Here is a 27,262-nt window from a genome sequence, read left to right on the forward strand (position 1 = left end):
TTGGGTTGGGTTGGGTTGGGTTGGGTTGGGTTGGGTTGGGTTGGGTTGGGTTTTGATAACCCAGTGTCTCTCAGGTACTGGTGTTCCATTTTCACCCAAATGAAGAAAACTTAGAGTTAACAAGGCATTATTTAATCTGCCCCTGGGAGTGTATACTCTCAACTTTTGTTTAATATGCATCTCTTTTAAGTTATTATTGGCTCTTTCTACAACTGCTTGACCATAGGGATTGTGTGGTATACCTTAACATGCTTTATATAGTAATATGCAAATAATTGTTTCATGTTATTGGATACATATGCAGGAAAATTATCAGTTTTAATTTTTGTTGGTAACCCCATAATTACCATTATTTACAATAAGTGTGTAATAACACAGACTTTCCATAACTTAAAGCAGTTGTCTGTTGAAATCCCAAGTACATGTCAAAGTTATGGTGTATATACTATTGTTTTCTAGAAACAGTGATAATGAGAGTGTTCACAGATTTTTGTTTATTGCCTTGCTTGTTCTTTAACTGTGTTTATTATCTTGCTTGTTCCTTGACTACTTGCATCTATTGTATTGCTAGTCCCTCAACCTAGAACTGACCTTAATATTTACATGTAATTAAAATAGTATAAAAGCAAAAAGGAGAAGGGAGGATGAAGTAGGGGGCGTCTTAAGGAGGGGAAATGGGGAAAGGGGATGACATCTGAGATGTAAATAAATAAAATATCCAATAAAAAAAAGAAAAGAAAGAAAAACAAGAAATGGAAAACATCCAACTGTCAGATATCATTTCTCTTGATATCCCTGGGGTTACTATCTGCAGGTAAAGGAATTTGATTGTATAGAAAACACTTAAAACATTTATTATTATTATTATCATTATCATTATTATCATCATCATTATCATTATCTTCATCATCATCCTCATCATTTCTTTTGCTTGTCATAAAGAGATGAGATTTTTTTCTTTAAACCTTTCCCATTAACATGATATTTTTCATGAAATGTGAGGCTTTTAACATATTCCCTAATAGTAACTGGTCAACACCATCATTTCTTGAGCTACTGGTCCTGGCAAACCTGTATGTGATTTAATATGATTAGTTCATAAGGAATGGTTTCTACTTCTGATGGACTCTTACAATTGTATAAATAATAAAGTTAATTCTGAGTTCCCGGGTACAAACTCAGCTATCTCTATATGCAAAATAACCCTTTCTGCATATAAAGAATCAGTGATTATGATAAGAGATTCAGGGTAATACCTAAATCTAATAATACTTTAAGATTTGCATATAATTCTGAATTTTGAACTGGGGTATATAGCGTTTTATACACCTTGCAAATTTTGTCTGATTTAAAACCTTGGTTACATCTGTGTACAATGTAGTTATCGCTGAAATGGTGGTCTCTTTATGGTTTGTTAAAGAATTCTATTAGTATTTTTAAGTGTATACATTTGCTTTTCAGATAATTGTTATTAATTTCATTCAAGTAGTTACTGCAAGCCAATCTTCATTGATCACCCATAATGACATAATCTCATCGTTTGTAAGAGGTACTCAATTTTGGCTGGAACTGTCACTTCAAAGACTCCCATATTATTCTTACTAACATATAATATCTACTTGCCTTTTTGGACGTTTTACTTTTCTCAGTCCCCTGAGTGACATCCATGGCACTTGAATTCCCAATAACTCTTTCTACCCATGGATAAGTCTAACTCAATGGTTTCACTACACCTTTGCTTACATATGTAAACTAATAATATATTTTATTCATGGCATTAGCAGACCCCAACACGTGTTGTCTGCTTTTTCCTTATTTTCTGAGTACATGGAGTCATTTCTCACAGATAATTGCATATATTTAGAACAGGGCCGAAAGACTTTCTACTATTTGTTTTGTAATCACTTGGGAGAAAAACAATTATATTTATTACTTTTTCCTGTAAAAATGCATCTTCAATAGGATGGGTTCATGTTCCATTAATATTATCTGAAAAGGGTAAGATCATCAGAATTAACAAAATTGATTATTTTAAAACACAAAACAACAGAAGAGGAAATCAAAAAGTGAATATTCTCCAAACGACATTTACAGAGGACACAGGAAAAGTGCAAAAATTTTTATTTCACCAGAGGTTAATGTTGACTATAGCATCTTTACCTGAATGTTTTACCATAAAATGATATTGAAAATGTTAAAAACACAGAACAAGTCACTGACCTATTTAACATTTTTTTCTCTCCTACATTTTAGACTCTAGACTCAGTTTGGCTTTCATATAGCGTTTAATCAGAGTTCTTAGCACAAATGATTGTGGTCAATATCACATGTTCCTATTGCATAATAATTCAAAGATATCTCAATTTTAACATTTCTTTTAACATATGTATGTATATAGGTGTGTTTATCTCCATATATGTTATGTGTTCATGTGTGTACATGTTTATGTGTATATATTATTGGGTATATATGTATGTAGTCCTGCCATTTGCTCTCAATAAAATTTACTCTCTACAATTTCATGCCCAAATATAATTATTATACTTTTCTCCCAAGTCCAAATTAATACTTGTCTGATTCTTCTTTGTGTCAGTAAACGAAAAATCAACCTGTCAGACATTTACACATAGAATTATAATTTAGGACAACCTGAAAATAAAAGAACTGAAATATGCAGAAGATAATTTTCATTAAGTCTCCATTTCTAATGCTGTATAATCTACACATATTTTTCCAAAGACTGGGGTGTTAAACATAGAGATTACCAAATTCTCTTACATCTGTAAGCACACTACCTATTAGACTGAGGCAAAGCATCTCAAGTTTGAAAACAGATCCTTGTGTCTAATGAAATGCTAATGAGGTAGTAGAATGTGACTGGGAAGCAAAGAGAAAAAAGAGAGAAAATTTATTAGAAGAGAGTTGAATTGCAGTTGAATAGCATTCAGAAATTCAAATGACCATTTGAATCTGACTAGAAAATGTCATCTTTTCTTGACATTAATTAATGAAGAAAGTATGTTCATGGAAGAGATATTAGAAGACTAAATTTCTTCTCACAGATACAACTGAAAAAATAGAAATTCTTTCAGATACTTTATATGGAAAATTTAACTATCTACAAATTACATTAATCGTTCAATAAAATTGCACATATCAAATTGCATAGTGCTTCATTTAATTGAAAGTATGTGTATTAGCTTTGTAATACCACTACAACCTAGTGGTCAGAACTGTACAATTAAGCTTCTTCCTGGGAAAGGATGCCTTTCTCAGTATATTCACTTTTGCCTTTTGTCTTCTAAATTACTATTAGAAGATCCTTAGGGATTTGAATAGTTTGAAGTATAATTGTTAGCTCTGTGAATTGAGCCACAAAAACTCATAAATATCCACTTTCTGTTCCAGCTCTAGTTTAACATTTATAATCTAGAATACCTTATATTTATGCTTCCCTCTCCTCACATATTCACCAGCCACATGGGAACTGTCATGAGTTACTGCTTTACTACCGTTCCTGAACACAGAAACCAGGCCATCATCACACACCTGGCAAGGGTGAAAGAGTGTATCAGTCACTGCTGGTCATTTTCAGGTGGAAATAATTTACAGCCTAGTAAGTATTAATCTATGCAAGACACAAAAGAGAGACAGGGTTATTACATTGTTGGTACCAGAAAGGTAAAAGCATATGTTGTGGAGCAGTGGAGGAAATGTATCAATAAGCAAAATTTTATCACAAAGTAGGATGAAATTTATGTTATTAGTTATGATTACTAAGTTTATTAGTTAATTTGAGAAGTATCGTATACTCTTTAGTTTTCTACCCTTGTACATTCTAACTTCAGTAGAAATTTTTTAACTTGTACAAGAAACTGATGCCTCTCTATTCTGTCTGCTATTGATTAAAAATATCAAACACCTGGTAACAAAAATGAAGATGAAGATAATCATAGCAAATAATTATCAAGAACCAGTGAACTGTTAGAAGGATTAGAAGAGATGAATCAGAGGTGCTGTGCACAATGAATTCCTGATTTCAGCTACCAGAAGTGATCCAAGAAAGGTGGATATGTTGGTGTGTCTGTAAACGTAGGACTTGGTGAATTGAAGTAGCCAGATCTTGGAGTTTGACTAGCAAGCCAATGTAAATCAAGTAAGGTCCAGAATCTATGAGAGACTCTCTCTCTCTCTCTCTCTCTCTCTCTCTCTCTCTCTCTCTCTCTCCTCTCCTCTCCTCTCCTCTCCTCTCCTCTCCTCTCTCTCTCTCTCTCTACCAAAAAAATAGAGTGAAGAATACCCAAAGTTGACCTCTGACCACACACATTAATTAATTTCACACACATATTAAAAATCATCATTGTTTGAATATACTAGTAAATTTTAACTTTATCTCAAATTTCTGCTTATAGAATATGAATTTGAGGAAACTGATAATGTTGCCTGTAGAGACTTTAAATTTTATTTATTTAAACTAATCTAATTCCAATAATCTAATTATTTATTAGCTAGAATTTTACATTTAATCGAAGTAATTGAATAAAATACGCCCTTTCATCTCATTTGTTATGTGTTACCAGTGTGACATCAGGCAAATCATTATTATTACTAAAATAATGACAGAATACACAAATTTACAAAACAATATGAAAGTTTTACTGTTGTATAACATCTTAACATCTAAGGAGAATGAAAAACATTAAAAGATATGTAGACTTCAACTACATAAATATTTAATTCTGGGGTTTGCAAACTGATTGGAAGAAAAGAAAAAAAAGTCCATGAGAGCTAAGTTTTAAGATTTGTTCTTTTACATTCTATAACATCTTATCAATGAGGCATATCTGAAGCTATCTTCATCAGTGGAGTCATCTGCACACTTTAAGTTGGAATGCAAAAATGACACCATAAAAATTTCAACAAACACATAATGGACAGATAGCTAACATATTTTATATAAATTTAATTTCAGCAATCTTTACTTCAAACTATGTTTGAAGATAAGTTTTATCTAAAATTATTGAATATAATCATGGGTCTCATGTCCTGTTATTGTGCAGTGGATTTAATCAGCACACCTATTGAATTACTTATGCTTGAGATTTTCAGTTCATTCTTACTTGAATTTTTATCAAAATTAAATATTTTGGAAACTTGCAATGATTACTCCACATTAATTATACATATTATTGAGTTTCACAGAGACATTAAATCAAATCATAACTTTACATTTTAGAATAAATAATCACTCGAAGTTTCAAAAAAAGGTAGCTGATTTTAGAGGAAATGAAGAATGATTTAATTAAAAACATCTTAGGATGTCATAAGAATGCAAAGCTAAGTGTCAAGATAAAGCTTTGGCTCCAATGTGATCCTATGTTCTTAGACTGTACATGAGTGAAAGAGGGGAAAAAAGAAATGAAAACTAAAAAAAAAATTATCTTGAAAGCTTTCATTGGTGATATTGTTTAAAAAATATTACCAGATTGTTACAAATAACAAGAAAAAATGACATGTAAATACAGCCTTACTTCTTCACTAGTTCTCACATAGCAGTTACAGAATATGGTGAGGTTAGGCATTGCATAGATGGAGCTACATAATTAATATACATGTCTAGCATATACAAAGATATAGGACCTTAAATTATCAATACCCAATAAAGGATGAAAGAAGGAAAGATGGAATGAAATGAAGAAACAAATAAATTAACAAAGAAACAAAGAGGGGGAAATGACCAACATATTGAGTGACTATTAGAAAAGCATATTGAAAAAAGGAAAAGAAAAGAAAAAGAATGAAATATTGTAGCTAAGTATTGTACCATATGCCTATCTTTATTACAAGGACTAGGAATACTGTGGCTGGATTTCAAGCTAAATGGTAATGAGAAATAATAAAAACAAACACTGTATTTTCTCCTCTGGAAACTCTATATTTAAATGCAGAAAGAAGATTGTGGATTAGGGATCAACAAAGTGTGGGCAGGAAAAACTAGGGAAGGCAGTTGAGGATGGATATGTGAAAAATATAATAATGTATATTCTGAAATGCTTCATAATGAAACTTTCTTTGTCTATCAACCAAGAAGAGAAATAAAAATGTTGCTTAGCCATTTTATTTTATCAATTAATAACACCTTCAGAATCAATTGTATAGAATAATTTTTCAGTCAATAAAAATAATGAATATTTATCAAACATTTAAGACAATAATAAGTGTTTATACATTCATGTACACTTGAACATGCTCTTACATGATAATTTCACATTTGTGCAGAAGCTAACTCTCAGATGAATATGAGTTACAAAATCAGAAGATAGAAAAATAAACTATATTAAACACATAGAACATAAATTCCAATTGACTTATAACAATTGATAGAACAAAAATCTAAGTTTTATTTTTAATAATTTTTTTTAGTATATGTTTAATTTTTGTGTACAAGACAGTTGTGTGTAGGTACCCAAGGAAGCCAAAATAGGGTGTAGGTTTCCCCTTTGTTTGAGTTACATGCTATTGTGAACAACTTTACAAGCGTACTGGGAACAAAACTTGGGTCACTGGTAGAGAAGAAAATGACTTTAGCTGCAGTACAAACTCTTTACAGCCTACAAAGGCTGTAGAGTTCAGAATATAAACCCAAGGAAGTAAGTTTAGTGTACATTTTAAAGAAAAAATAAACAAATTCTTCACTAGGTTCTTTCATTAGATTTTTTCCAATGGAAATAGATGAAAAAGCACTTTATTTTGCACATGTAGTTCTACTGTTTAGTGGTAATTTTACTGTGTTCATAGATTAACTGTTTGAAAATATTTTTCCTCTCAAATATATTTTGCCTAGAGTTTCAAAAGATGATGGATGTAGTTTTTCTCACAAAGTCCATTTAAGAAAATGTTATAAAAGCTTGCCACAACTGGGAATTATAATTAAAGTTACATTGTACATGAGTTAGTCTGTTTTGAATTATTATCAAAATGCTCAAGACAAGTAAGAGCTTTTTTTTTTAAAATTTATGTACCTAACAGTTTATAGTCCTCAATTTCAAACCATGTAACAACAGCTTTGATGATATTTTATTTATGAGTGGTGGAAAGAAAAATGTATTGAAGAGGAAGTCATAATATGTTATAAATGAAACCATGGAGATTGGAACCTCTTAATGCCTACCAAAACCTAACCTAATTGGTGGACTTCCCATGAGATCCCTTTTCTTTTTTCTCTTCTTTTCTTTTCTTCTCTTCTCTTTTCTTTTCTTTTCTTCTCTTCTCTTCTCTTTTCTGTTCTATCCCTTCCCTCCTCTTTCCTCTCCTTCCCTCCCCTTCCCTTTTCTTCCTTTTCTTTCTGTCATGCCTTGCCAAGTCCTGTCCTATACATTTTTGTTTCCTTTCATTTCCTTTCCCTTCCTTCTATTGCCATCCTTTTCCTTCCCTTTGCTTAGTTTCTCTTCTCCTCTGAAATCTTTTTATTTCATCCTTAATTCCTTTGCTTTTTCTATCCTACCTGTATTTTTTGTATACGTTATCCTTTTATTTCTTTCATATTTTCTTCTTTATCCTCCACTCTTTACCCACTTTATGTTGGGATTCAAATTAGGTTCTTATATTGACTAGACAAGGTCAATGCCACTGACCTCCATTTAAATAATGGATTACATGTCTATAAAGCTTAATGTAAGTACCAAACACAAGACAAAGTTGCTAGACCATGCACATTTTTTTGCAATAAAAAAAATTATGTCAAACTGTAAAAGTTAGCATGTATGAATGATTTCTTATAAATTGCTTGGTTACAAAAATATAGGTATGTAGCAAGTTGCTTCTATACTGCTTAATCCATTACAAAATCTTTTTTGTTTTCATTTATAAAAAGATATTCTAGTCCCATGGAACCACATAATTTAACAGATACCATGGAATTCCTTCTCCTTGGACTCTCAGAGGACCCTGAACTGCAAGCCATTTTATTTGCACTATTCCTGCTCATATACCTGCTTACTGTGCTTGGAAATGTGCTCATCATCTTGGCCATCAGCTCTGATTCCAACCTCCACAGCCCTATGTACTTTTTCCTCTACAGCCTTTCATTGTCTGACATTGGCTTCAGCAGCACCACAGTCCCCAAACTTCTGATAAACATGCACACCCACAACAAATCCATAACTTACGCAGCCTGCTTAACTCAGGTTTCTTTTTTCTTTCTTTTTGGGTGTATGGACAGCCTCCTACTGGCAGTGATGGCCTATGACCGATGGGTTGCCATTTGTTACCCCCTACACTACCAAGTCCTTCTGAACCCTCGTCTGTGTAGATGTTTGGTTATAGTGTCATTTTGTATCAGTCTCATTGATTCACAGGTACACTGCTTGATGGTGTCACAACTAAAATTTTGCACTAATTTAGAAATCCCTCATTTCTTCTGTGATGTTCCAGAGCTTCTAAAACTTGCCTGTTCTGACACTACTATCAATAACATAGTCGTATTTCTTGTTAGTATCATTCTTGGTTTTCTCCCTGCCTCAGGTATCTTTTACTCCTACTATAAAATTGTTTCCTCCATTGTTAGAGTTCCTTCATTGTTAGGGAAATATAAAGCATTTTCTACTTGTGGATCTCACCTGTCAGTTGTTTGCTTATTTTATGGAACAGGTCTTGGCGTGTACCTTAACTCATCCATTTCCAGTTCTTCCAGGGAAAGTGTGGTGCCTTCGATAATGTATACCATGGTGGTTCCCATGATGAACCCCTTCATCTACAGCCTGAGAAACAAGGACATCAAGAAAGCCCTCCAGAAAACTTTCAGTCAAGTAATATAATTTACCTACCTGTATAAAATATATATATATATATATATATATATATATATATATATATATATACACACACACACTCACACACACACACAGATTATATATATTCTTTCTTTACTTCTGGGTCAGATAACTTAGCATGGTATAATGAAAAATATAGTGACTATATAAATCTTTGAATATAAAATGATCAAACATTAGTGCATTCATGTAGTGAATCTAGGTGTACCTTGCTGTGCCTGTCCAAGTTACATCTTATAGCTTTACTGTGGCCTGGTTTATGAACATGTAATTTTAAAAATTGGCACAGCACATGATTTTATACAGTGAAATAGTAAAGAATGCAGCCAGAAATACTTTAGATCAGATTAGGTTTGTTAAAATTTGCCATGCTTTTACCACAGGCATAAATGAAAACATGATTCTTTAATTACATGAAGCAAAGATTTTCCCATAATTTCCTAACATAATTTATCTGTATGTAAATATAAAATTATTCTAATTTAACTTTTATTCAGAATGTTTAATTTTAACAATTGATATTTGTGTTGCTGTCTTGAGTTTCAAAGAGTAGTTATTTGCAGTATATAGTTTATTGGGAAGGGACACTCATTTCTTTTTGGTTATGTGACCACTGATATCATTTTCATGCTCGAGGGTTAGCCCCTAACTTCAGAATAAATAGTCAACACTAATAGGACTAAAAAGACTACTTGAAGAAGTTTATGAAATTGGGTAGAAATCCTGTATTAAAGCATATAGAGATAATTGGTAGGGATCAAGTGAAAATGTGGAGTTTATATGTTTATATATCATTATACACATTTACAAACTACATAAATATATAGAAAACATTTAAATTACTAAAAGAGTTTTGACATGATATTAAGGCAGAATTTGTAACAATTTCTGAAGTGCTCTTGAACGTAATAGGCATTTATGTAAACCATATTCCTTTAAAGTGATGGCTTTTCTTCAAAAAAGTCCCCTGAAAATTATATATCCCCATAATGAGTAGAGAAATTGGCTTTTATCTTTAATAAATGCTAAAATTTCATGCAGATTGAAGATTTTATTGTTATTTTCTATCAACATATGCATTGTACTTGATTTTGGATTACATAATAACATTTTTCTATAATACTGTAAGGTACTTTGAACATGCCTTTCTAGACTTTACTGTCATTTCCCATTTTCTCATCAAATTCCCAGTTGTTATTTTGATGTAACAACATTGTTCTTTGTGGATAAAAAGCACTTTTACATTTTATATATAAGACATTTGCTTTGTTCACTCTTCTCTTGGAGTCCTAAGTTGGTTTCATAGCTTAGATATTGTGAACAGTACTGCCTAAGCAGTGTTCTATAAATATGTCCAAATATCTCAATGATATATAAGGTTAGAGTCCTCTGGATAAATTCCCAAAGATACTGTAGTTAGAATACAATTAGTTTACTTGTTGGAGAGTTTTTATACTGATTTCACACAGGCAGAAAACCATTTTCAATAGACATGTTTAAGTCAAATAAAAGTAATGAAAGAAAAGCTGACCATAAGATTCGATCACCTGGAAGTGATCAGGCTTGAAGACCGGAGGAGTGTTTGTATAACTCATTCACAGAAAATACCAAGTCCAAACCATCTCAAAAATGGAATATGCAGAAACTCTTGAATACTATGAAAAATCAAGGCTTTGAATAATAGTAATAGAGAAGAAAATCTGATCAAAAAACAAAAATATTCTCAATAAAATTATAAATAGTAAAATGAAAAATCATTTTCCTAATTTACAGAAAAAATGCTTATCATGAGAAAAAAACATGCAGAATATCAAATAGGTAAGATCACAAAGAAAAACTTTTCCATGACACCTAATCATTCAAAAATATAGAACAAAGTGAGAAAATTAAATGTTAAATGGTGCAAGAGAAAAATACTCAATACAGTAAAGGCAAGTTCATTAGAATAATACCTGAAACAGTTAAAGCAATTTAGAGCAATCCCACAATCGACATCAATGTAATTGGAAGAGAATTCAAAGTATTTTCACTAAAATCAGGAACAAGAGAAAATTGTCCACTCTTGAAACCTATTTAATATAGTACTTGATTTATTAGAACAATAAGACAACTGAAGAACATTAATAGAGTATACATAGGAAAGAAAAAACTCAAAACATCTTTGTTTGAAAAAAAAAGACACTACTAGATAGATCTTGCAAATTTGAATGCATTAAACAAAGAAATAGAGTACAAAATTAAAATATAAACACCATTACCATTTCTATTTATTAACAGACACCCCAAAGAAGAAATTGAGGAAATAATACCATTCACAGTACCCTTAATATTATAAAATGAAATGTTAAAAATACTAAAAATGAAGTTCAAAAGATACTAAAATATAGCCAACCCTCATGGATTAGAAGTATTAAATTTGTGAAACTGCCATCTTAACCAAACCAATCTACAGATTCAATTTAAGCATTATTAAAATTTCAATCTTGTTATTTACAGATATTTAAAAAATAATCTTAACTTCCATATGGAAATATGAAAAGTCCAAGATAACCAAAAGAATCTTGAACAACACTCCTGCCCCCAAAAGAACTGCTGGAGGTATAACCATCCTATATTTCAAGTTAAATTAAAGGTGTAAAGTATTAAAAACAGAATGTAACTCATGAAAAAACAGTTATTTTTAATGTAATAAAATTGGGGAGTCTCTTATACATCTATATACAGCCATCTGACTGGAATTTTCAGCAACTCATACGAGTAAAATACAAAAATCAAACTTGGCACTCCCTTTCCTGCAGCTAGCAAATACTAACAGCTGCTAGTGGAATGATGAGATGAGATTCCATTCCTACATTTCACAATTCTGTGATGGATTTTTGTCTTGCTTGAGCTTATATATATTTCTTGAATTCTCTCAGAGTCATTGTGAATTCAGATCTATAACATATCCTCAGGTTATTGGTCCCATTAATAGTGTCAGGAATATGCAATCTCACAGAATAGGAAATAGTCCTTATAACAATGTGGTTGAGACTCTCATACTATCCATTGTATTGTACCAATGGGCAATTTGTCAAGCTAGTTGTGTTACAGATTGTAAAGTTTACAATGGTATGAGGTTGAAGACCAACTCTGCTCCCAGTGATTTAGATATTATGTTCCAGATCTAATCTAGCCATTCAAAATGAACATTTCATGTAAATATTAACTAATATCTCCATGTCTTCTGATTTTAGAATGTGGTACCTTCAGAAATGGGATTTCACTATCAAGTTCTATAGGGTTACTAAGATTACTTAGCAGTAGCCTACAGTGCTTATGGGTCTATGGGAAATAAATGGTTATTAACTCATGAAAGGCTAACCTAATACCATTTTATTTTTGACAAAAGCTCAAATTATCTGTTACTTTTTCTTAATGATTACTCTTTAGGCTGAATGAGAAGAAATTTAAACATAGATTTGATTTACATTTCAGTGATGGTTAATGAAATTTAACATTTTCCTCACTTATATTTTTTTCATGAGATTTATTTGTTTATTAGGTACCACATTTTGGGGGATTCTATTATTTATTAGGTTTTTGTTGTTGTTGTTCTTTGTATGTTCTACACATTAGTCTGCTGTTAGATGTATAGTGAGCAAAAATGTTCTCCCATTCTTGTAGGTTTTAACTTTCTTCAATTGTTTCCTTTGATCTGCAGGAACATTTTAATTTAATACAGTCTCATTTGAAATTTGTCATTATTTTCATATTTACAAGATTCTTATTCAGAAAGCTACTAACTATCCTAGAATCTTTTTCTTGCACTGAAAACTTTTTTTATACAATATATTTGCTCATATTTCCCTTGCCAAATTATACAATATCCTTATCTTATTCTTGATTTGGTGGAATGCATTAAGTTTCTCTCCCTTTCAGTTGATGTTTGCTATGATTTAGTCTAATTGCACTTTTATGCAGAAAAATGACTCTTGTGTTCTTGGACTCTCTGAAACATTTATCATGAATGGATGGTGGATATAGTTAGTCCTTCTACATTTAATTAAACAATCATGGGGCTTATCTTTTAGTCTGTTCAGGGGTGGAGTTCATTTATCAATTTATGTATGTTCAACCATTCTTGCATCTCTAGATCAAAGCATATCCACCATATTTAATGATGGTTACTGATCCTTTTGATATGTTCTTGGATTTGGATTGGAAATATTTTTTAAGAATCTTTGCATCTATGTTCATAATTTTCTTTTGTGTTGGGTGTTTCCGAAGTTTTGGCAGTAAGAAAATAGTGGCCTAATAAGCCAAATATTCCTTCAATTTTTATTTCTGAACTAATTTGAGGAGTATTGCTGTTAATTCTATGATGAGTTGGTAAAAATTCTGCACTGAATTAATCTGATCCTGAGTGTTTTGTTTGGGAGACTTCTAATCACTGCGTCTATCTCACTAGGAGATACGTGATTTCACTTTATTTTCTTGACTGAGTAATATTCATCTGTGTAATTGATCTACATTTTGTTAGCCTATGTTTCCATTAATTAATATGTATAATGTTTCCAATTATGTGCTATTATTAATAGAGCAATACAGAACATCATTGAGTAAATGTCTTTACTCAATTGGAGTAGGATGAGATGGGTTGGATGGGAACATGTCCTTTGATTGCATAACTGGATGCTAAGGTCAAACAGTTTCCGTATGCCTGTGAACATATCAAACATCGCTATAAAGGCTATAAAAGTTTGCAATCTCACCAGGAATAGATGAATACCCCACTCATTCCACATTCTCCCCACTATGAGCAAGAATTTATTTTATTTATAAAGGCCATTCAAGTCTCAAAGTAATACTGATTTGCATTTATCTGATGAATAATAATGCTAAAAATTAACTTAATTGCTTCTTTGCCATTGGAGTTTTCTCTTTTGAGAATTATCTGTTTAGGTCTGTTCCCCAGTTTTTAATTTGAGTGTATGTTTTCAATATATTCTTTTTTCTGTTTTGGATATTAACTCTTCATCAAATTTGGAGGTGGTAAAAATGTTTTCTCCATTCTATAAGCTGCATTTTTGTCTGTGATGATCACATAAGATTCAGGCTGTTGTTTCCACTTTTGTTGTATCTTTTGAGACTTGCTTTGTATCCCAGTATGTGACCAATTTTTTAGAAAGCTACATGAACTACTGAGAAGGTATATTATTTTGTATTTGGGTAAAATGTTTCATAAATATATGTTCAGTACATTAAGTTTGTAATGCCAATTAACTAACATTTCTTTTGAATTTTTGTCTGGATGAAATTTTGGGGGTATTTAAGTCACATGCCGTCTATGTGTGAGAGTCAATATTTGATTTAAGCTGTTGTAGTGTTTCTTGTATGAATTTGGGTGCTTTTGTTTGAAATTGAAATATTGGGTGCTAAGAATTGAAGCATCAACGTGGTGGATTTTTCCTCTGATGAATATCTAGTATCCTTTCATATCTCTTCTTATTATTTTTCTTTTGAATTCTATTTGTTTCAGATATTAAAATTAGTATACAAAATTCTTTTTAAGGCTTATTTGCTTATGGGTTTAGAATGCATTTTCCTGTCATTTTAACTTGAAGTGATGTTTATCTATGATGTTCTCTTTTAGAATCAAAATTACCAAAGAAAATCCTCAATTCTAGGTATGACTATCCCTCATGTGAGTTGTTGGTCAGGATTGTTCAAGAAACCAAATCCGTTCAGCCTACTGTTAGGTTTTTTGTTGTTGTTGTTGTCATCCCCCAGAGGAAACTGCCATGCATCCTGCCATGAGTAAAATGGATTAAAGCTCTGATACTGTAAGCCAGCTTCAAATTAAATGTTGTCCTTTATAAGAGTTTCTATGATCATATTGATTCTTCACAGCAATCAAATGAAAATTAAGACAGACACCAATAAACTATTTGGTAGATTATTTACAACAAAGTATAATATTAGTTGCTTGGATTTTGTACAAAATAAAAATTTTCTACCGTATAAGTTAACTCAAGTATTTGATCACAATTATAGGAATCCCAAATAGGAATATGTTGGTTGGGGTGGGGCTGACTCTCTAAGATAAAGACTTCAAACTATTCGTACTCAAGGATGATCTCTAAATTCTAATCCTCCTGCCTCTACATTCTATGTGCTAGAATTAAAACTGTCCTCCAACATGTCAAGTTTATATGGTGATGAATAATCTTCAAAGTCAGTAAGCTGTCTAACTAAGCAAGTAAAAGATATATATGAGAAGTTCAAGTCTCTAAACAAAGAATTTGAAGAAGCCCTCAGAAAATGGAAAGGTCTCCCATGCCCATGATTTGGCAGGAATAACATAGTAAAAATGGCCATCTTAGCAAAAGTAATCTACAGAATCAATGCAATGCCCATCAAAATTCCAACTCAATTCTTCAAAAACATGGAAAGAACAATTTTCAATTTCATCTGGAATAACAAAAAACACAGGATAGCAGAAACTATTCTCAACAATAAGAGAATTACTGGGAGAATCAACATCCCTGACCTCAAGCTCTACTACTGAGAATAGTGATAAATAACACATGGTAATAGTACAGAGACAGACAGTTTGATCAGTGGAATAGAATTAAAGGATTCCAAAAAAATAAAACCACATACCTACTGACACTTTATTTTATCAAATAAGCTAAAAATATACAATGAGAAAAGAATCATCTTCAATAAATGGAGCTGGACTAACTGGCAGTAGGTATGTAGAAAAATGAAAATAAATCCATATTCATCACATTGCACAAAGCTAAAGTCCAAATAGACCAAGTATCTCAACATAAAAACAGATAAACTGAATCTAATAGAAGAGAAATTGAGAAAGAGCCTCAAATTCATGGACACTGGATGAGGGAGTGGGAATTCCTAAACAAAACTACAATGGCTCAGGCTTTAAGATCAAGAATTGATAAATGGGATCCCATGAAACAGAAATGCTTCTGTAGGCAAAGGACATAGCAGCAACCTACAGATTGAGAAAAAATCTTACTAATCCCATATTCGATCGAGAGCTAAAATCCAAAATACATAAAGAAATCAAGAAGTTAACCTCCAGAAAACCAAACAAACCAATCAAAAATGTTGTATAGAACTAAACAGAGAATTCACAACAGAGGAATCTCAAATGGTCAAGGAACACTTAAAGAAATGTTCAAAGTCCTTAATGATCAGGGAAATGCAAATCAAACCAACCAGAATGGCTAAGATCAAAAACTCAGGTGGCAGCACATATTGACAAGAATGTGGAGAAAAAGGATCACTCCTCCATTGCTGGTGGGATTGCAAACTGGTACAAACATTCTGGAAGTCAATATGGAGGTTCCTCATAAAATTGGAAATAGATCTACCTGAAGACCCGCATATACTCAAAAAATGGCCTACCATGCCACAAGGGCACATGCTTTACTATCTTCATAGCAGCCTTATTTGTGAAAGTCAGAAGTTGGAAACAACCCAGAGTTCCCACAACAGAAGAATACATACAGAAAATGTGGTACATTTACACAGTGGTGTACTACTCAGCTGTTAAGAATGAGGGCATGATTTTTGAGGCATATGGATGGAGCTAGAAAATAACATCCTAAGTGAGGTAACCCAATCACAAAAGTACCTACATCGTATGTATTCACTAATAAGTAAATATAAGCTTGGAACACCCACAATAAAACTCACAGACCATATGAAGCTCAAGTAGAAGGAAGATCAAAGTGTGGATGCTTCAGTCCTACTTAGAAGGGGGAACAAAATAATCACAAAAAGTAGAAGGAGAGAAGGACCTGGGAGGGAAAGACGCAAGACAAAGTGGTGCAGGATTAGGTGTGGGAGAGACAGTGGAGAAGTACAGACTTTCAGGAAATTGAAGAGAGGACTGTAACAGTGTGTGGGGGAGGTGGAGAACTGGGGTTAGCCACTAGAAAGTATCAGATGCCAGGGAAGCAAATAGGTCCCAGGACACAGTAGGGATGACTCAACAAAGGGGAAAGAGAACCTTTGAGATCAAATCCAGTGCACAGCCATGGCTCCCAGTTGAGGGAAATGAAAATAGCCTTCCAGATTTTTTTTGTCAAATAACATAACTTACCTACCTGTATAATCCCTTGAACTGAAGTCACTTAAATTGTGAGTCACATAACTGAGAGTGGTATTTCAAAATATGTAGCAAGTATAAATTTTTCTGAATATAAAATGGTGCAAACTTAACGCATACATGGAGTGAATCTACATGTATCTTGCTGTACATGTCCAAGTTACATGTTATAGTTTCACTTTGGCCTGGTTTCTGAATATATAACACTTAAAACTGGCACTGCACATGTTTTTATACAATGAAACACCAAAGAATCCAGTCAGAAATATTTTGGAATGAATAGGATTTAATTGTTTTATATTATTATGCTTTTATCATATGTACAAAAGAAATCACGTTGGTTTAATTACAGATAGTAACAATTTTCAACATTTCCTAGCATAATCCATCATCATGTGAATATGAAATTATTGATTATTGTACAAGAATGTTTAATTTTAAATATTTATATTTTTGTTCCTGATATCAGTTTCATAGAGCAGCTATTTGTAGGATACAATTTCTTGGGAGGGAGACTCATTCATTTTTGACTATGTGGCCACTGATAACAATTCCATGATCTAGGATGTATCCCTAACTCGAGTATACACAGGCAACACTAATGAGACTCAGTATGTTAATATAATAGAGACAGGAAATTGGGTGGAAAACATGTAATGAAGGATATATGGAGAATTGGTGGAGGTAAGGTAAAAATGATGGATTTATATGTTTATATTTCATTGTATACATGTATGACCTTTTCAGGTATAAGAAAAAATTAAATAACTAAATTAAAATAAAATAACTAAATGTTTCAATATAATATTAAGGAAGAATCTGCAAAAATTTACGAAATGGCATTAAATGTACCCTTGTCACATTGTACTATGTATTTATGTAACTTATACCCCCTGCAGTGACAACTATTAATTTAAAATATTGACCAAGCTTAAAAAAAAGTCAGAGAAGTTACACGTTCTGATATATAATACTTTCAGTCATGATGCTTTTCTTTATAAAAATTTTACTAAGCTTCATCTAAGTAAGTATGCTAATTTGCTCACATCCTTAATAATCACTGAGTAACAGAAAATGCCAAATAAAAGTTGTAATGAAATAAAATGAAATCATGTGAAGAATAGAGTATACCAGAACTCAGGAATACTACAACAACATCAAGCACTTGAATAATAGTTATATAAGAAGAAAATAGTCATATCAAGGGGACAATAAGAATCTTCAACAAAGGCATTGGGAGGGGTGGGGGCGGGGAGCCGCAGGCCGACTGAGGGCAGAATGGTGGCTCAAATTCTAATCCTGGATGCTACTTCTACCCCTGCCTAGGAACAGCAAGAAGAGGCCGGCTAGCCCTTCTCACAACAGCAGTGGAGGTGGGGGAGGTGGGGTGCTAGTAAGAAGAAAAAGCTGTCGGCCTCCGGCTTTGCTCAGGGTGTCAGCATTGAAGCTTTAAGTGAGAATAAAATGGCATCCTCTGAGATCAGCTCGTGGCCTGTGGAGAAAGCTGCCAAGCCTTTGCCATTTAATGATCCCAAGTTTGTGCACTCTGGCCATGGCGGCGCAGTAGCTGGCAAGAAGAATAGAACCTGGAAGAACCTCAAACAGATCCTCCCTGCTGAAAGGGCATTGCCATAGCAACTAAAGGAGCCTAACTACTTTAGTATTGATGCTCCTCCATCCTTTAAGCCAGCTAAGAAGTATTCTGATGTTTCAGGCCTTCTTGTCAACTACACAGACCCTCAGAGCAAGCTGCACTTCAGCACTGTTGAGGATATCTCCTATATTCGCAGGCTGCCTTCAGATGTGGTCACAGGCTACCTGACCCTGAGGAAGGCCACGAGCATTGTGCCCTGAACCGCAGAAGTGGAGATGAAGTGGGAATGGCCTCGAAAACAGACTGCACTTGGGACTTTTTTTCATGGAAACAAATATTTCTGCTGTCAATCTGAAAATGTCAGCTCCGGACTTTGGAAAGAATGTCAGTCTTTACTGTGAGGATTTTTGTTTGTTTGTTTTTCCCCCCTCCAGGTAGAGCCTTCCTAGTTGAATTAAATCATACTTCAGTTGTTGTCTCAAGTAAAAATTGTTTGATAAGAAATGCAGTAAAATTAGGCATTTAAATTAAGTCAAGCAAGTCCCTGAATTTTGTTTGCAAGTTGTGAACTCATCCAACATTTTCAAAGAATGTGCAATGAAGACACACAGGTCTGGATTGTTCTGGAGCCTGATAAGCATGCTGGCCTTTCTTTGGATCAGAAGCTTCTGTGTGCTGTGTGTTTTCTACTGTACTGTTGAATGACTTTACCTATCATGGCCTGCCTGCTGCTGATTTATTTATTTATTTATTTATTTATTTATTTATTTATTTGTGGCATTGGCTTCCAGGGGCCAAAAGAGAAATCCAGCTCTTAAAAGGAAAAGTATTTAGCTAGGTAGAAAAAATAGATTTTGGAGGCTTAGGCTTTAAGACTACTCGTTGCTTTTGCAGGGGACCCAGGCTTGGTTCCCAGCACTCACATGGTGACCCACAGGTATCTCCAGATCCAGGGCATCCATTACCGCCTTCACTGGGTGAGTACATACATACATGAAGGCAAACTCTCATACATATAGAAATAATGCAAATCCTTTTTAAAAAATTGTATTTTTTCTTAAGACCACACTGATATCAAGGCTGCTCTGAGGTGAGTCCTGATACCTGCTACATGTCTTCCCTGTAAGAGAGGAGCCTCGAGGTGTACCTTAAAGTGACCAGAATGTTAGAGATACACCTTGCAGAGCTGGGGTGAGGAAGACCTTCTTGCCACTGTGGTTACTTTTCTTGCAGTGACCAAATGCCTGACAAGAAGGAATACATGCCTGTTGCTATGGGAAATCATGACAGCAGGAGCATGAGGCAGCTGGCCGCACTGCAACCACGGCCATGACACAGAACAGACAAGAAGTAAGGCTGGACTGTAACCCTTTAAGGCCTGCTCCAGTGACCCACTTCTCCAGAGAGACTCTATCACCCAACAACCTTCCAAAACTGCCAACCACCCCGAGCACCAACTATTCCAACATATTTTACACTCAGATCACTACACCATGTCTCCTGAGTTAAAGCATGTATCCACCCAGACTTCAAATGTGCTTTGTAACTGTTGATGGCCCTGTACAAAAGGCCAAAGTATTTTCCATCAGATAGTACTTTATTGAACCCATGCCTCTTGGGAAGAGATCACAGGATTTGACCCATCATCAGATAGGACCAGGTAGCCTACAGAGATGTCACAATGATGGCTTCCCACATGAAACAGTCAAGTTAATTTCCATAATGCTCTCACCTGAGAGAATGCACAAGCCTTATTTGGATCCTGGTTCAAATGAAAAACTTAAACTATTTATGAGACAATTATAAACTTGATAGATTTTGATATGTGAAGATATTTATGAATACTTTTAATCAGACTGCTGGTATATAGTGTTAAGGAAAGGGCTCATATTTTAGAGACAAAGGCTGAAACATTTATGGACAGAGGGATTTGACACCTGGGATTTGTTTTAGGATGATGTGGGAGGGAGGAAATGAAGTAGTGTTGAAATAGTATTGGCCACGAGTCAGCTATTGTGTGTTAGGAAGCTCCTCACCCCAGTCTACTCTGCATGTGTTTGAATTTCTCCATAATAAACTAAGCAAGGACATGTTAAAAAAAAAGAATCTTCAACAAATCTTAGAGTAAAACTTCCCTAGTATAAGGAAAGATGTGCATTTTAAGTGCCATAAGGAATGCAGAATATCAAAGAGGCAAGAGTAAAAAAAAATACAATAATACTGTATATGAAAGCATAAAGAATACAAAACAAAATGAAGTTATTAAAATATGGAAGGGGAAACACCCAGTAATATAAAGGCAGAGTCATGAAAATACTGACTGAAGTAATAGTAAAGGCATTTACAGCATTCCTACAACCAACATCATGGTATTTAGAAAGGAACTCTAAACATTTTCACTAACATCATGAGCAACATTATGTCCACTCTCTCCATACCTATTTAATATAGTACTTAACATCTTAGCTAGAACAATAAGACAACAAAAGAAGATTAAGGGATAAAAACAGGAAACTAGGAAGTCAAAGTATCTTTATTTGAAGGTGATATATCCGTATTCATAAAAGACCATAAAGGATCAACTAGAAAGTTCTGGTAGCTTCCAAATGTATTTATCAAAGTATTAGGATACAAAATTAAAACATCAAAGCTATTAGTCTTTCTATTTACAAAGACATGAAGAAAGAAACAGTACTATTCAGAGTATTCTTTTAAAAAATCTGTGATTAAGTCTAATCAAGGAAGTGACAATATTATACAATGAAAATTTATAAACACTGAAAATGAAATTGAATATGATAGTAAAAGAACAAAAAACCTCACATTCTCATAGAATTATTAATATTCTGAAATTGGCCATATTAGCAAACAGAATATACAGATTCGGTTCAATTGGTATTAAAATTCCAATGCAGCTCTTTACAGAAACTTTAATAATAGTCCTGTTCCACGTGGAAATATGAAAAATTCAAGATAAACAAAAGAAAAATCCTTAATAACACCAAAAAAACCCCCAAAACCCAAAAGTACTTGAGGTATAGCAATCCCAGATTTCAAGTTAAACTACAGGGATAAAGTTAAAACAAAACAAGAAGCAACAACAAAAAACAAAAAACAAAAAAAACTCATTGCTAAATGGAATAAAATTGTGGACCCACATAAACATCTATGTACATGACTTTTAATAGAATCCAACAATATGTACTGGCGAAAGGGCAGACTTTGCACCAACAGGTTCTATTAAAAGTGGATAGATACTCATAAAAGAAAAAAATTAGATCCATGAGTCTCCCTTTCTCTTTGATAGCTAACAAATGCTAGCGAAAAGATGAGATGTCATTTCATTTCACAATGCTGCATGCTTGACTTTCTCTTGCTTAAGCTTGGATAAGTCTCTTGCAGGCTATCAAAATCATTTTGAGTTCAAATCTGTAAGCCTGCACTTTTGTATCTGGAAAACTGTTTTATAGAAATCATCCTTCAACATTAGACCTTGCAAACTTTAAATATACTAAGAAGATCTCTGGCACTTGGGAATGGATATTACATATATGTACAAGTTAGGACTTACTATTCCACAGTATCATATTCTTACATGTTGATCATTCAGGTTACAGATGCTAATTGCTATCTATACCAAAGAAGCTTATCTGATGAACAGGAAGAGATATATTTATCTAAGGACATAGTAAGAATTGTTTTAATATATTATTGTCATTTATCACTTTCACACTTATTTTGTCCTTTGAACACATGACATATCATCAGCTTCTTAGTCTCAATAACAGTATGAGGAATTGATTTAGTCTCACAAGATAGGCCTTAAGTCTTACCAGAATGATGTTGGGTACTCTCATTCTATCAGTGCTATTGAATCTAACAGATTGTTTTTCAGTCTACTTGTGTTTTAGCTTCCATATTCATAGCTGAGTGAGGTTGATGATTTCCCCCTTCCCCAGGGTAATGTGGATATCACATTCTAGTACTATTAAATCTATCCTATATAGATGAATATTTGGAGTGAATAATAGCTGATAGCTCCATGTTTTATGAGTCTAGTATGTGGTATCATCAGAAATGGGGTATTATCTTGAAGTAATTGAGGGTGGCCAAAATTATTATTAATAGCCTATAATGCTTGGGGGTCTACAGGATAAAATTGGTCAATATCACACAAAAAAGTAACCCAAGACTACTTTTTAGAAATACATTATTTTTACATTATTATACATTATTTTTTCTTAATGACTATTAATTTGTATGGATGAGGTCAAATTTAAATGAAGCTTCAATTTGAATTTCCTTGATGGTTAAGAAGATTGAAGATTTTTCCCATGGGTGTTGTCCACTTGTATTCCATCTCTATAGAACTATCTATCTGTTCATTATGTTAACCCATTCATAAATTGGGTTGGTCTGCTCTCAGATGTATACTGATCAAAATCACCTTACTTCAACTGTTTCCTTTGATGTACAGAAACATTTTCATTTTATAAGGTTCATTTGACATTTATCATTATTTTCTGACCAACAATAATATTATTTAGAAATCCATTGATAATGTGAGCACCTTTTTATTTTTTTGCAACTTTTTTCATACAATACAGGTGATTATGTTTTTCTTCCTCTTTCTACATAATCCTCCCCAGTATCCTATCCATGCAATTTTATGCTCATCTTTCAAACTTCCTTAAAAACAAAAACAAACTGATAAAATATAAGAGTACATTTTAAAAATCAAATATATATACAAAATCAAAATACCAAAGAGATAAAAATGTCCAAACAAAGTGAGGCAGTCTAGTAAAATACTATTTAGTCCATTTTATGTTGGACAACTACTCCTGGGCATAGATCTTACCCTAAAGTGTGATTAATATACTCATTTTAAAGGAACTATTTTCCTTGTGTATTTCTGAGCTGGTACCTTAGTTACATTTTGATTGCTGGGAAAAGACACCATGGCTAAGGCAACTGTTATGAAGGAAACATTAAGCTGTGAGTTCAGTTATAGTTTCAGAGTACTAGACTATGATCTTGATTACTAAAAGCAGACAGGCATGGAGTGGATCCATAGCTGAGAACTTCATATCCTTGTCTAAAAGCCAAGTGGCGGGGCGCGGGGGGGGTGGGGGAGAGACAGAGACAGAAAGACAGAGAAAGACCAAGATAGAGATACAGAAACAGAGAGAGAGGGAGACAGAGAAGAGAGAGATAGACACACAGAGAGAGACAGAGGCAGAGAAAAACAGAGACAGAGATAGAGATACAGAGACAGAGAGACAAGAAGAGAGGAAAGAGAGAGAGAGAGGTCCAAGTATGAGCTTTTAAGACCTAAAATACCCCTGGAAAGATGAACCAACAAGATCACATCTGCCCCATCAAAGTCAAACCTCTTAATCCTTTAAGAACTTCTCAGGAATTTTTTTCCATTTACTGGTAACTAACGATTCAAATACTTAAGCCTGGAGGAAACAAGTCTGACTCAAAAACCACAATTCATTTGTAATTAGTTTATTGGAAATATATTGATTTTTCTGTTATGAAACAGTTATAGAATTTTTTGTGGAGATTTTAGGATTATTTATGTATAAAATCATGTCATCTACAAATAAAACTGTTTTGACTTCTTCCTTGTCTGTTTGTATACCGTTTATCTCTTTCAATTCGCTTAAGTATTCTAGTTAAGATGTTAAGTACTATCTTGTTTAGGCATGGAGAGAGAGAAAGAAGATAACCTTATCTTATTCATGATTTTGTGGAGTGCTATGAGTTTCTCACCCTTTAAGTTGATACTGGCTCTGTGTTTGCTGTAATTGCCTTTATTATTCTGAAGAATGATCCTTGTATCCTTAGACTCTCCAAGTCTTTTAACATGAAAGGATGCTGCATTTTGTCAAAAATCTTTTGACATTTAATGAAATTATCATGAGATTTATCATTTAGTTTGTTAATGTGATGAGTTATATTTCTTAAATTATGTATGTCGAATCACTGCTTCATATCTGTTGTGAAGCCTACATGATAATGATAAATTATTTTATATGTTCTTTGACTTAGTTTAGAAGTATTTTATTCAAAACCTTTGCAACTATATTTATAAAATACATTGGTTTATAATTTTCTTTTGTGTCAAATATTTCCTTAATTTTTTGAATCAAGGTAATAGTGACCTCATAAAACAAGAGAAGACAAGACAATCTCAGATCCAAAGCACCACTCTTTTAAGATAATTTTGATATTTGGAGTCTTAAACTGCACCTTTTGCTAAGTATAAAATTGTGAATGTATATAGCTCATTAAGAATTATTTGCCTTTTTTGTTACTCTACCAGGTTGGACTCTGGCATTTAGAGTTTCTGTGTGTCTCAGCATTTGTCTTTATAACTAGGGGTTATTTTTCCAATGCCTGAGCTTGTATTACTAAAAGATTAACAGTTTGACATGTGACAATTCTTAACAAAGCTCTGACTACAGCTAAATTCGCCAAGCTTAGAAGAATGGGAATTCGTCTTAGATAATCTGTTTTAAATTCACATTGCATAACTCACATGTTGAAGTACAGTGTTGCAACGGGCTGAATTTGTAAACAGTAGTTTAATGGAGACAGTAATGAAGGGTCCAAATAGGAGGAAGTAAACAAAAAGACATTAGAAATAATATGTTAAAAGTATACTGTATGCATGTAATTATTAAATATTCTGAATAATTAATAAATATCAATTATAAAGTTACAATAAAGCTACAAATATCATCTTTCTTCTTATAGTCTCTACTACAGAATATATATAAATTTAAAAATACTGTAAAGGACACACATTATAAAGAAACATACATTGAAGATAAGAATCTGAATATAGCCAGGAATGAAAATTCTCTCTCTCTCTCTCTCTCTCTCTCTCTCTCTCTCTCTCTCTTTTTTTTTTTCGAAACAGGGTTTCTCTGTGTAGCCCTGGCTGTCCTGGAACTCACTCTGTAGACCAGGCTGGCCTCGAACTCAGAAATCCACCTGCCTCTGCCTCCCAAGTGCTGGGATTAAAGGCGTGCGCCACCACCGCCCGGCTCTCTCTCTCTCTCTTATATACATAAAGCACACACACACAAACACATACATGCAAAGCAAACTCAAAAGTCAATTACAGCAGGAGCCATCTATACCATTTCTGGTTAGATAAGTAAAGAAATGGAATAGAATTGAAATCCCAGAAATAAACCCACACACCTATGGTCATCTGAACTTTGACAAAGAAGCCAAAACCATCCAGTGGAAAATTGACAGCCTATACAAAACCAGTGCTGGTTCACCTGCTGGTCAGCATGGAGAAAAATGCAAATTGATACGCTCTTATCTCTCTGTACAAAGCTCAAGTCCAAGTGGTTCAAGGACATCCAAATAAACAAGATACATTGAATCTAACAGAAAAGAAAGTGGGAAAAAGCCTTGAACACATAGGCACAGAGGAAATTTTTCTGAACAGAACACCAATGGCTCAGGCTCTAAGACCAACTATTGACAAATGGCATCTCATAAAATTGAAAAGCATCCATAGGGCAAAGGACACTGTCAATAGGAAAAAAAACAGCAACCTACAGATATTGGAAAAGATTTTTATCAACCCTACATCTGGTAGAGGACTAATATCCAATATATACAAGGAACTCAAGAAGTTAGACTCCAGAAAACCAAATAACCCTATTAAAAATGGGATACATAGCTAAACAAAGAATTATCAACTGAGAAATCTCGAATGGCCAAGAAAAACCTAAAGAAATGTTCAATATCCTTAGTTATCAGGGAAATGTAAATCAAAACAACCCTGAGATTAGACCTCACACCAATCAGAATGCCTAAGATCAAAAGCTCAGGTGAGAGCAAATGCTGGTGAAAATGTAGAGAAAGAAACACTTCTCCATTGTCGGTGGGACTGCAAGCTGGTACAACCACTTTGGAAATCAGTCTGGTGGTTCCTCAGAAAATTGGATATAGTTCTACCTGAGTGCCCAACTGTAGAACTCCTGGTATGTACACAAAATATTCTCCAATATATAACAAGGACACATGTTTCATTATGTTCATAGCAGCCTTATTTATAATAGCCAGAGGCTGGAAACAACACAGATGTTTCTCAGTAGAAGAATGGATTCAGAGAATGTGTCACATTTACATGATACAATACTATTCAGATATTAAAAACAATGACTTCATGAAATTTTGCAGGTTAAGGAATGGGACTAGAAAATATCAGCCTGAGTGAGGTAACCCAGTCACAAAAGATCACACATGATATGTACTGACTGTACATATTAGCCCAAAATCTCAAAATATTTAATACAACTCACAGACCACATGAAGCTCAAGAAGAAGAAAGACCAAACTAGATATTTCAGTCCTATGTTGAAAGGGAACAAAATAATCACAGCAGGTAGAGGGATTGAGGGACTTGGGGGTGAGAAAGGAGGAAGATGGAAAAGGGGATTCAGAAATAGGTGTGGGAAGAGACAGGGGAGAAATACAGAGGGTCAGAAAATTGAATAGAGGTGTGTAGCAATGGGGGATGGGGAACTGGAGATAGCCACTAGAGTGTCCCAGATGCCAGGAAGCAAGAGTTTCTCGGGATCCAATGAGGATGAAATTAACTGAATCACACAACAAAGGGATATAGAACCTGTAGAGACCATATCCAGTGGATAGGCATGGCTCACAGCTGAGGGATGT

At 33.7% G+C, this 27,262-nt stretch overlaps 1 protein-coding gene and 1 pseudogene across 1 annotated transcript; both read left to right on the plus strand.

Moving 5' to 3' along the window:
• The first annotated feature begins 7,868 nt into the window (after positions 1-7,868).
• Positions 7,869-8,827, plus strand: LOC114618187 (olfactory receptor 18-like). Its single transcript, XM_028763871.1, has one exon. The coding sequence runs from the start codon at positions 7,887-7,889 to the stop codon at positions 8,814-8,816; it is 930 nt and encodes a 309-aa protein (XP_028619704.1). The 5' UTR covers positions 7,869-7,886; the 3' UTR covers positions 8,817-8,827.
• A 9,404-nt stretch (positions 8,828-18,231) lies between these two features.
• Positions 18,232-18,807, plus strand: LOC114618066 (annotated as a pseudogene).
• Positions 18,808-27,262: the final 8,455 nt, after the last annotated feature.

Source organism: Grammomys surdaster, unplaced genomic scaffold, assembly GCF_004785775.1.
Source record: "Grammomys surdaster isolate TR1022 unplaced genomic scaffold, NIH_TR_1.0 140, whole genome shotgun sequence".
Classification (NCBI taxonomy): Eukaryota; Metazoa; Chordata; class Mammalia; order Rodentia; family Muridae; genus Grammomys; species Grammomys surdaster.

Bases quoted from the DNA above. Each gene is read 5' to 3' on its own strand.
- LOC114618187 (XM_028763871.1), top strand. From the start codon at position 7,887: ATGGAACCACATAATTTAACAGATACCATGGAATTCCTTCTCCTTGGA.